Source organism: Mytilus trossulus, chromosome 4, assembly GCF_036588685.1.
Source record: "Mytilus trossulus isolate FHL-02 chromosome 4, PNRI_Mtr1.1.1.hap1, whole genome shotgun sequence".
Classification (NCBI taxonomy): domain Eukaryota; kingdom Metazoa; phylum Mollusca; class Bivalvia; order Mytilida; family Mytilidae; genus Mytilus; species Mytilus trossulus.
In genome coordinates, this window is record NC_086376.1 from 22,980,096 (window position 1) to 22,992,305 (window position 12,210).

At 30.3% G+C, this 12,210-nt stretch overlaps 2 protein-coding genes across 4 annotated transcripts in view; one reads left to right on the forward strand and one right to left on the reverse strand.

Moving 5' to 3' along the window:
- The window catches only part of LOC134714904 (uncharacterized), a 76,157-nt gene extending 68,727 nt beyond the window's left edge, over positions 1-7,430 (forward strand). For 2 of the 3 annotated variants that reach the window (XM_063576601.1, XM_063576602.1), the window contains exons 18-23: positions 204-518; positions 2,289-2,333; positions 3,371-3,484; positions 5,423-5,521; positions 6,074-6,223; positions 6,952-7,425. In XM_063576601.1, coding sequence (XP_063432671.1) covers positions 204-518; positions 2,289-2,333; positions 3,371-3,484; positions 5,423-5,521; positions 6,074-6,223; positions 6,952-7,016 — 788 coding nt within the window. In that variant the 3' untranslated portion in view covers positions 7,017-7,425. Of the gene's footprint in view, positions 1-203; positions 519-2,288; positions 2,334-3,370; positions 3,485-5,422; positions 5,522-6,073; positions 6,224-6,951 lie in introns of all 3 variants that reach the window. The other variant, XM_063576600.1, reaches the window with a different exon arrangement.
- A 1,819-nt stretch (positions 7,431-9,249) lies between these two features.
- LOC134714905 (semaphorin-2A-like) overlaps positions 9,250-12,210 on the reverse strand; it is a 35,102-nt gene continuing 32,141 nt past the window's right edge. The window contains exons 19-20 of the mRNA XM_063576603.1: positions 11,862-11,933; positions 9,250-9,653 (exon numbers count right to left, since the gene is read on the reverse strand). Of these exons, the coding sequence (XP_063432673.1) occupies positions 9,613-9,653; positions 11,862-11,933 (113 nt within the window). The 3' untranslated portion in view covers positions 9,250-9,612. The remainder of the gene's footprint in view (positions 9,654-11,861; positions 11,934-12,210) is intronic.

The following is a 12,210-nucleotide window of genomic DNA, read 5'->3' on the forward strand; positions in this document are numbered from 1 at the left end:
TTTAGAAAGTTAATAGAACATCAATACTCTCCTGGTAGAAATATTTTCTCTTTCACAATATGATTTTAGACAAAAAAGTTGATATTTTTTAGTTTATTTGAAATGTGCATTTTTAAACGCACAACTCTAAATATACGTAATTGCATATTTTTCTTGAATAAACCTTGTGTGGCATTTTGAATGAAACATGCTTTTAATTTTAGGCCAACCAGTAAAACCACAACATCTGAGAGTTGTACAGACATTCAAAACGAAGTGTTTGATTGCATGGGTTCCTGGTTCTAGAACTAATCTAACATTCATAATAAAATTGGTTAAGAAAGATACCTCTTTATGGCAATTGATTACTCTAAACCAAATTGATACAACCAACGTAATAAACACTTTTGAATTATCAAACCTAAATGGATGTGTGCCATATACCTTACAAATGACCGCAAAAAATTACTATGGCGAAAGTCAACCAACAGAAAATATCACTTTCACCACAGACTGTCCACATCCAAGTGAAGAGGAAGGTTTGTAGTTTTTACATATTTCCTATGCAAATCAGTCTTATAAAGTTCAATGATAGTTCATGCATTTTAATTAATGTTTCTTTTTTGTTATCAATACTTATAGCATTTTAGTTAAGAAATACAAAAACAACATAACATCTAATTGAAAGTGTAAGGGTAGTTCAACATTAATATAAGTCGATTCTAATTTAAAAGAAAAAATTATCGTTATTATGTAATGTAAGGGGGTAGACCTGGAATATGGAAGACAACTCTTACACATGTATTGAAAGTCATTAGAGCGTTTTAACAAAGAAGTAAATTAAACAGTGATCAAGCATTTATATTGTTTACCTTTGGGTGTGAGAATGATGCAGACCGATCCAGTAAGCTGTATATGTTTGATACCACCAAAAAATTAACTAAAGTTGAACATCTTATTTTAATGATATCGATAAAAAAGTCGAAAAGTACCATACATACATGAAATGCTTAAAAAACATCAATGAACTGAGTCTGGGGAGTTCTGGATCAATTTTACTGACTAAAGGACCCAGGGGCATCATTTAGAACAAATCTTGGAAGTTTAGGGAAATTCGATTTGAACATATGAATTTAAGAATGAAGTAATATGATTTTAGTGCTAAGTCATTGATACAGAGTTTTTACTTACTGTTTGTGTTTGTGTTTTTTTTTCCAAAATAAAAGGTACTATCCAAGAAGATATTACCTGAATATCAATCCTAGTACTAGCTTATGCTAATAGATAATCTACATTTACACAATGATAGTACTTAGATAGTGACAGACTGTCAAAATAGTGAATTTTAAAAGCGTCTGCTATTGATGACAGGGGTATTTTTTAGTCTGGGGATAGAAATCAATAAAAAGACGTGATAAAGTAATAAAAAATTATGTCAACTCGTCCCAAGGAAATGTTTCTTCTATGCAATTTAACAGTCAGGCGTATTTCTAATGACAACATAAACAAAAACACTCAATGATTTTTACCTACTTGTGTTTTCGACCGTTTTTAGGGTATCCCCAAAACTGGTCATATTCAAAATAAACCCTAACATAAAATGAAACGGTGAATTTCCTTGAAACTTTGCAAGATGATGCATGAACCCCTACCTTTATCAATTATGTAAATATAAGAAAAATTAAACTGGAGGAAAATTTGGGGTTACCAAGCCCTACCCTCTTAAATCAAATAATAAATGAATTGCTTGTCTATAAATCATTTAGTAAAAGAACACTTCTCAATTGATACAGATAATAGTTAAAATTAAGACCGGGAATTTCGATTGTGTTGACGAGACAACAACCCGACAAAAGTGTGGAAAACAACCGAAGGCAATCAATGGGTCTTCAGTTCAGCGAGAAAATACTACACTCGGAGGCGTGATTCATCTGGCCCCTAAACTACAAAATGTACTAGTTCAGTGATAATAGACGTCATACATATATTGTACATAACTCCGGAATATGTTAACGAAATAAAAATAAAACATATAAAAGATGCCTGTTAAATGTCAGCGGAAAATTTCGAAAATCGAAAATTTAGTACAAAGAAAATTAAAAAAAATCTGTATCCTCATCATCATCATTTAACCACCTGATTCAGCTTCGTTTTTTGTAAAAAAATTAGTATCTATGGTAGTTTAATTTTTACGTAAGGATTTTCTACAACAGGAATAGGATTCTTTAGCTGCACTTATACTTCTGGAACTTTGCCTTTTCAATGATGTGTAACTACATACTTAATTTGGATTCTTTAATTATTTACAGAAAAATCTGTCACATCACAAGGTTCACATACAAATGAAAATAAAGGTTTGTAGTTTAAAGCATATTATCATACTGTTATCAGTACTTTTTAGAACACCAATGTTCAATCGTTCAAATTAATTCATGTTTATTTTTGTGTAATCGAAACTTTTATTATTCTGGTCATCAAATACACAAAACTGTATAACTTTAAAACTAATAAATATAGTTATCAAAGGTACCAGGCTTAAAATTTGATACGTCAGAAGCTCGTTTTGTTTTCATAAGACTAATCAGTGACGCTTAGATCAAATAGTTACAAAGCCAAACATGTGCCATGTTGAAGAACAAGAGGGACCCACAATTAAAAAAAAAAGTGGTGTCAAATACTGTTAATGTATGCCTGTAATAAGCAAATCCTTAGTATTACGAAAATTTCATACTTTGAACAGGAAATTTAAAAAAAAATAAAAGAAAATAATTGATATTTATGTCAACATCGAAATGCTGACTACTGACAAATGAATCAAATATTCATATAAAGTCGAAATGTTTATTTGATTAAATTTTCGACTTTTAAACTTGTATGTTCCATTGTTACACTTCACCTTCACCTATATTTTAAAATCAACAGCAGTTGGTAAATCCATTTACAAAATACAAATCAAGGTAAAAAACTAAACTTAAAAATCCGTAAAACTTGAAATTCAAATCGACTCAAACCAAGTATGGTCGAGTATGTCTAAAGTGTGAGCGTCTCAAACTGTGCATGCTATTCCGCATGTTCAATACACACTCATACAAATGTCATTTGTTTACCCAAATTTATAAATGGTCTTGCATGGTCGATACGGGTCTTAGATAAAAACAATAAAAAAAACGTCGCTTAACAAGAAGGATGCTACAAATTAACACTGAAAATAAAAATAAAAAACATCAGCGTGTCCGAACGTTTGCTCAAAGTATTAAAGAAGGATAAGGGAGACGTTCGTAGAGATTCTTTATATGATACCACCTGCTTGGTATTGTATACGATTATATATCAATTGATTACGATGTTTGTATTTTCGTTATGTTAATGAACATTTATTGTGATGTTGTAGATGTCCAGGAATACCATGTGCCGCTTGCCATTATCATTATTCTGATCGTTCCTGCTGTTATTGTAGTTGTAATAGTTTACTACAAATATTTTCACAAGAAAGAATATATACCTGGTAAAACCATTTATATTTTAGTCTTTGAAAAATATATATATGTATATATGTATAAATTATATGACAAAATAATTTGAAATAGTTTTAATTTGTTTACATACGTTAAAAGATTATTCGAATAGAAAAAAGTGTTCTTGTTGAAGATTAATTTTATATTTTAACATATTTAACGCAAAGTCAATTATTAAAGGTTTCGATATGACAAATGCGATTCAATTCAAACGAGAAAACTAACGTAATGTAAAAAAAAACCACCCAAAAAACAACAAAGCAACTGACGACAACCACTAAATTACGGCTACTGACCGACTTGGAACAAGAATATACGTACAGAATATGACGTGTTTGAACATGTTAGATGGATCCAAACACTCTACTAACGTGGTAGAGTGTCGAATAGTAAAACATATTAACAAACTATAAAATCAATTGAAAAAAGTTTAAATCTTCAAATGAATACAAATAGAAATACATCTTACAAAATCACAATGTGGACGTGACTGAATATATACTTGTACATCCCAACCATAAAAGACATCGAGTGCTGCATTGAGAATACTCTCAGTTACTGACCGTTTGTTAGAAGCCAATAACAAAACATAAACATGTTTTTAAGACTAAATAGATAATTCAAAATCACACAATGAACATGAATATGGCTTTGTTATAAAATTTCGAAAAAGATAGTAAACAATAATTATTCCTCACCATCACATTTTTATTGTATTTCTGAATCAACAATATCATGACATTAATCAAGTATATTAATTATTGTACCTTAAAAAGGGTAATGTGAAGTCTATCAAGTTTATTTTAAGACGTAAGACATGAGGTAATGAAAAAAATAAGTTTACGAACAAATGATGATTTATCATCAAAGATCTGAATATCAAAAACAAAAGCCAAACATATTTTTGTCCCCACAGATCAGGCTCTTTTCCTAATCAGGATTAGAAAAGAGAGACTGTGAAACTGCATATCCTTAAAGTAAACAATCAATTTTGAATTCGAAGATATCAAAAAATCACCTCATCATTATATCAAATTGACAGATTGTTGCATTCGAACGAACGAACTGTAGTATTCTTTTTGAACTGTAATTCATATCAAGCATTGACACATACCCGGATATCATTTTGTATGATATTGGAAACGTTTATGTGAAAAGAAAGTGGAAAGTGGATATGGATTAATATAACTTGTAAATACCATATAACTTAACTATGTAAGTGTAAGTAAAGGAAAAAATATGATATAGCGATTTTATTCTTGTTATAGAAGTAAACTCCATAAAAGAGGGACGGAAGATACCAGAGGGACGGAAGATACCAGAGGGACAGTCAAATTGATAATTTGACAATAAACTGACAACGCAATGACTAAAATGAAAATGACAAACAGACAAACAATAGTACACATAACACAACATAGAAATCTAAAGAATAAACAACACGAACCCCACCAAAAACTAGTGGTGATCTCAGGTGCTCCGGAAAGGTGAGCAGATCCTGCTCCACATGTGGCACCCGTCGTGTTGATTATGAGATAACAAATCCGGTAAATAGTCTAATTCGGTAGGTCACATTAATGAAAGGAAAGGGGACTGTAGTTACGACGTAAGAAAAATATTTCCATAACGGTCAACCAACTCATGATGGGGTCCGTAAAATCCGGAAATGCAAGCACGGAATATCGTATCGATTGGGAAATACATACAATGTATGCATGTGCTGCTGGATTGTTGCTACTTAGAAATGGAAAGTTCACAATTGAAAAGCTGAAATCATCTAAAATATAACATTGGATCATTGCACTACTTTGCAGACAAATGTTTGTTGTAAACATTGAAACTAACTTTTTTTTCATGTGTTCAAATTTTGTTTCAGATTATGTTATATTAGTGACTAACTTGAAAAACTCAATTATATATTTATCTAGAACAAAAGACTGAAGACACCATCAAGTCGACAGAAAAATGCAATACCAAATTAATGAGTTACACCGATTTAGAAAATGACCATGGCCAGGAAGAACAGGGTAAGATTTAAAATTTGAAACAAATATTATAATGGATTCGTTGCTGTCCTTATACTAAGATTTGTTAACCGCGCAGATAATTTCGAGAACAATTTTGTGAACCTTCTATACTTTGGATTCATTATTTTTCGTTGAATACCAATTTTTGTGGGCTTAGTGGGTACAGGTGAACCACGAATTAAAGTGTTTAACAGATATCATATTTTTTCTTTGCTTTGTATACAGAGATTGGCAAAACGACAAAATCAAATGTCCTCGAATATGCAAGCAATCCGCGACAATTGGTACTCACTAAAATAGATGAGTCCACAATATCATCAAAATCCAAATTAAAATGATGGACTACTAAAATTAATTGAACTTTTGGTAAACATTTACTACAAGTGAATATATGATAGGAACGAACTTGCTTATATTTTAGTTCGGCAAATATGTTTTCTGACAATTGAAGATACTGCTTATGCAAATTACACTTAAAATATGTTCAGTGACATTGTGCAATGGTATCAAAAACTTGACAAAATGATTTTTTATATGTTTATTTCAACAAAGTAAAACTCTTGGACATGAATGGAGAACCAAGTTGTTCTGTCCAAATCAGCAAATCTGGTGATAAAAACAGTGAACACAAGGGGATAGCCCAGGAAAAAGACGAACCGGGTGTTAGGAAGACAACAACAAGCCAAGAAAATGATTCACGTGGTGAGTAGAAATATTTATGTGTCATCAAAGATTATTACGGTTATCTGTTTTATCCTTTAAATTATGTATATTTTGCCTTAAAAGACTATATATAATTTAAAAAAAGATATTCTTGATAGCGGATGTTTTCTCAGACAAGAGGTCTGACGTTATAGGCAGTAAATAAACTCACCAAAGATACCAGGATTGCATTTTTTATTTACGACACACGCGCGTTTTGTCTACAAAAGACTCATCAGTGACGATCGAATAACAAAATGTTAAAAAAACAAATAAAGTACGAAAATAAAGAGCATTGAGGATCACAAATTCCTTAAAGTTTTGCCAAATACAGCAAATGTATTCCTGAGGTGAAAAAGTCTTAGTATGTCAAAATTTTAAACTTTATGAGTTAGAAGAACATTGTTATATTGTTTGTAATTAAATTATATGTATGTTTAAAATAACTATTGATGTTTAAGATTTTTTACGTGGTTTTTGCAATTATTAACATTACAAGTTCCTTTTGAAATGTACGTTTTGGATTTTGCCATATATTTAGAAAAGATATTATCCTTTTTATTTAATCTTTTTTTCAAATAGTTAAAACAGTACCAATTTGTATGACCTTCACATCTTAAATTGATGGTGGTTCTGTTTATTACTCATTCGATAACTGTCTTACTATGAATATAACATTATTGTATTTTTGTCCAATACTGATGTAAAATAGTTTTATCTTTCAATAGACCAATTGAATGAAACAAATGACCAAGCACTTGAAAATCAATCTTACAGTTCTGACAAGATGTAAATCTCATCTACCAAAGCAGCTGTCTCGTCAAAATAGAACAGTCCTGCTTTTTATTCAACTGTTCCTGATAATTAATACTATGGCAATAATATAGAATACAAAGGACCCAGGTTTGGACAGGAGATAAACAGCACAAAGGAAAACTACGTGTAATAAAGAAGGGTTTCGAAAACAAATTTAAACCAATTGATATTAATAAACAGTCTTAACAAAAAGGCATGCAGATATTATAACAGACTTACACCTTACAAGTAGTTTAACCAGATATTTTAAAATAAAGTTACTGTGTAAAAACATACATGACAAATACATTAATTAAAATTTAAGTTAGTGTAACATAACATACATAACGCATCCTGCAATGCTAAAACCGTCTTGTCTGCAATAAAAATTGCATTTACTATTAATGCAATAAACGAGGGTCTTAACTATTTTGTTTCCTTTCTTTCTTTTTTTTCTTTCTTTTTTTTTTTACATCTGCCAACATTTAAAAGCATTTGCCTTTTTGATTAGGGAATTTTAGTTCACATTTTTTCTATGAAGACTGTTTCTTTTTGTTATTTTACTTTTTTCTCAATTAATTGCTCTGTCGAATTTGGTAAAATCTAGGAATACTACAATGTATGATGATAATTTAATTTCTTCAATACGCTTCAATCCAATATTTGACTTTCTGTTCAAGAACTTTTTCTATATAATTTAACTGCTCTTACGACCAGAAAAAACACATATTATTGGCAATTCAAAACATGAAAGACAAATGGTTGCACACTTTCATCGAACCAATGACTTCGAATATAAAACAAATATGTTTAACTGTTAACCGAACTACTATACACTTTGTATAAAAATAGAAAGAAATAATCTCACCATCTAGGGAGATATATACTGACGAACTTTAGAAACGCAACACTCGATTAGCTTTTTATTTTTTTTTTATTTTAGAGCACACATAACGCAGGAAATACTTAATTGAATAAACAATTGATTAATTTATTCACCGTCTAATATGAGCACGAAATTCAAATTTGAAATGATTACGTCACGATGTACGTTCAAATCATTTGGTATTCGCTAAAAGATGTGTTTCCCTTAATAAGTGGTGGGATCAATTGCCAAAGGCAATGACAGGTATAAAAATCCCTAAATGATTGACAGAAAGGTAAACCAAACCTGTTGGAAATGTTTTTGATCAAGTTTTCCCCTTCTTATTTTGCCAATTTCCAACTAAGTCTGGTTTGCAAAAATGTGGCGTTGCTGAAACCTTTATAAATCATTAAAAAGGGGAATACATGTCATTCAAGCATACGATAATCATTGCTGATGTAAATTTGTATGCTACGACATCCAACGAATTGGTAAAAAAATTACGATGTAGCCGTTATACTCTGTTGCAACTGACGTAGCCTTATTTGATTGAGATGACTTAATGTGAACTACAGTTCACTTACGAGTTATGACTACCTGGTCTCTCAAGTTTTTTAAAATAATTTAATTTTGGATGTAACGCGTCTTCTGATTGGCTGACGTTATTTTGTTATTAGCCCATAGACATGAGTTAGTCATGTGACCGTGTGTCATCAACGTTTTTTAATGGTTTTCTACAGTTCAAAATGGAATTTAGAATTAAATTATAAGAAATGACTGTAATATGTTTTCTGTCTATTCGACATAACATAACATTACATAACGCGCGTTATTAAGTGTGCACCAAATTTTTATTTTATTTCTTCATAGATAGAAACAATATCACAGGCATTCCTGAAATAATTTTAAAGCGCGAAATTGTTCTTAAAAGAACACGCATCCTGTTTGTAAATTTCGAAATACTTAATTTTAATTTTTATTTCTCAATCATGACAAAAAGGAAAATTAACAAATGTTTACTGATCAGGACTTGGCAATGGATTCAAGGACACTTGAACGAAGAAAATATCCAAAAAAATAATGTATTGACTTCTTATTTTGTATTAAGAAATTCGCGTGACGTCAAATTCCCCAATGTTTGAATGTCTTAAGAAATCCAGATTTGAAGTTTTCTATGAAAAAAGGAGAACGAAAAGCATGACTAGCAATGAAAGTCATGTTTTGATGAAAAATATAACAAAATATGCGTTTTTAAAATCCGTCAGTATATATTCAAAACTGGAAGATATATTTGTTGCACTTTGTTCGGGTTGATGTATCTTTTACACATCCACAATTTCAATTATTTATTTTATATCACAAAATCTATGGCTTCTAATCATTTTATTTCTAAATAGTACAATCTCTTCAAAGCAATTTAAAAGTTCCTCGATCTTTAATTTTTTGAATCATTTTTCAGTCAATCAAAGATAAATGTGCGATCATTCAACAATTCATAAAAGAAGAAAACCTTCGTATTTTCCGATTGTTTCTCTATCTGAATGTTCCATATGTCAATGTAAATTGAATAACCAATATGTACATATTGCGTAATCTATTCATTCGAACTAGACTCGCATCATAAATTCATACACATGCTTTTTATAAAATGTGTATCACTGTTTCCGTGACGGAATGTAAACGGATCATCATGTATATGCAGGTAGGTCACCAGTGTACGTAAGATGGTTCAAAAAGAAGTTGTGCTATTTTCATTTGCATAAGTATGATCTGAAAAACAAATAATTAATGGTCAAATAAAGTACAGCATCAAAGCAAATACATTAATAATGTTTCAAAACAATCCTTTGTATATAAAATAATTTATTTTTAAAACTTGAATTTCATGAAAATGGACACTTTATCAAATGAATGATTACTTTAAAAAATTTAATGATGAGGTGCCAGTTCATGGAGGCAAAATAACTTGAAAAAGCTTATTCCAATTTTGTAAAAAGTGACTTCAGTATAATTTAATAGATTTTATCAGTTATAAATATACACCACTCTTTTTTCAATTCTTATAAGCACTTTCTCTTGACATAAATTTATACCCGTCCTAGATTATACTATTCATACGAATCTATATTTAATTGTTCCTAACAGAGAATTACCACGTTTGCTTTTGCATCAAATGATTGAAATTTGAAATTCGTTCAGAATGTTTTTTTTTAAAGTAAATAAACTTATCATAGATAGCAGGACTAAATTTAGTATACGCTATATTATTGCATAGCAATATAATATTTCCCACAGAAAGTTACCATGCAACAGTTGTAATACACTCCAATATTGCACGAGCGCAATAAATCTTCAAAAGTATGACGTCATCAACGTCAAAATCTTAGTTTTAACCATTTTTTACTTTCAAATATTATATTGCTATACAACAAAAGGGTACTTGCATGAATATTGGAGAATATTGTCCCTCGTAGAACATATATTCTCGCAAGCTCGTGTAATATAAAATTCTACTCGAAATGATATTCTTAAATATTCATGCAATAACACTATATTATTATATGAAACAAAAGATAGAAAAAAACCACGACAACAGTGGAGAAAATACCCATCTTAGTGTAAAGTGTAAAGAAGTGACCACAAACATTGGCAATTGTATGAAATATATTTTTATACATGCATATACATGTTTATATACACATAATAATGTAGAAAATAACACCATATGAAGGATGTTTCGCAACAATATATCAAAGCAAAACGAGAACAAAGACATATTTATATTTTTGTTAAAAAAAATGGTGTGTTGGCGGTCTGCATATTATTTAAAATGTTACAACTGATCGGTCATCCGAACAAAAAAACAATGTAAGTGCATAATAATGGTCATTTCTAAATAAGTTTTGTTTTTATATTTGACTCCATCTGCTTTGCCTAGAAGAGACGACATGGTTCCTACATTATGAATCACGTTTCCCATCACAAAATCTAACACATATACTCTGTGTTTTGATGATCAGCCGTTTAAAATAGTTTCCATGTGTTCAGGAAAACAGCAATTACAAATTACAACGACGGAATGGTTTTAAGAAAAAATTTACACACGGCATCATATCACAGCCTAGATTTGCGTCGGCTGTAGCAAATATATTTTCCAAGAAATCACTGCAACAACAGTTTATGTTAATTATACACTTTTACACGGCATGTTGTTTTAATTTGGTCAATGTACTCATTAGTTGATTTTATACACATAGATATGAGAATATGTGGTATGAGTGTCAATGGGACAACTCTCCATTCAATTCATAAATAATAAAAGTAAACCATTATCATAATTATTGGTCAAAGTACGGTCACGGAACTGTGCTCACACAGCAAGCTATAAAGAGCTTCAAAAATTACTATTATTAAACCATTCAAATGGGAAAACATATATATAAAAACGAGAATCGAGAAACACTTATTAACCACATCAACAAACGACAACTACTGAACATCAGATTCCGGACTTGGACAGGTGCAAACAATTACAGTTGGTTTAAACGTTTAAGTGGTACCAAACATTCTGTTTTCTTTATTTCTCGCTCAAAACATGTAGTACTTCAAACACCTGTTTTTTTTTATTGTATAGAACACCTCAATATATAAATTAAAAAAAAATGAATATGTGCAACGTGGGTGTACTGATTTAATCAATGTCCTTGTACAGTGAGTATAGAAACACAGCCTTTATAAAGTCTGATCTTTATAACGTCATGATAATGCAAAACCACGAATATAAATAAAGGCAACCGTAGTATACTGTCATATATCGACAGAGAGAAAATAAAATCAGGGTAACAAACTAAAACCGACGAAAACACGTAAACTATACAAGTAAAAAAAAGTTACACCACTGAAGTGCAACAAAAAACAAACAACGTATAAAATACGCTATGACTTCAAGATTATAAATAAAAAGCTAATGTAACTTACTTGTTAATCCGTGCAGACTATTCTTGTTTTCTTTTGATTTTTTTGTTTTTCTTTTCTTCTGTTTTTTATCATCTGATATACAAAACAGATCGATCTATTAAGATGGACATCGCAAACAAAACATTGATAAGATAAACGATAAAAATGTTTTCGCTAACCAAATATTACTAGTATGTTATATACATATACATATTCATGGATCTACAATCTGTCGATACATGTACCTTATAATCGAGGTCATGTTTTTCTCTGGCTGTTTCTGACGTCTTTAATTGGATTTTGGATATGTACAGATTTATAGTTTAGTCTTAAATGCATGCTTTTTTATTAGTTGTTAGTGGCTTTGAAA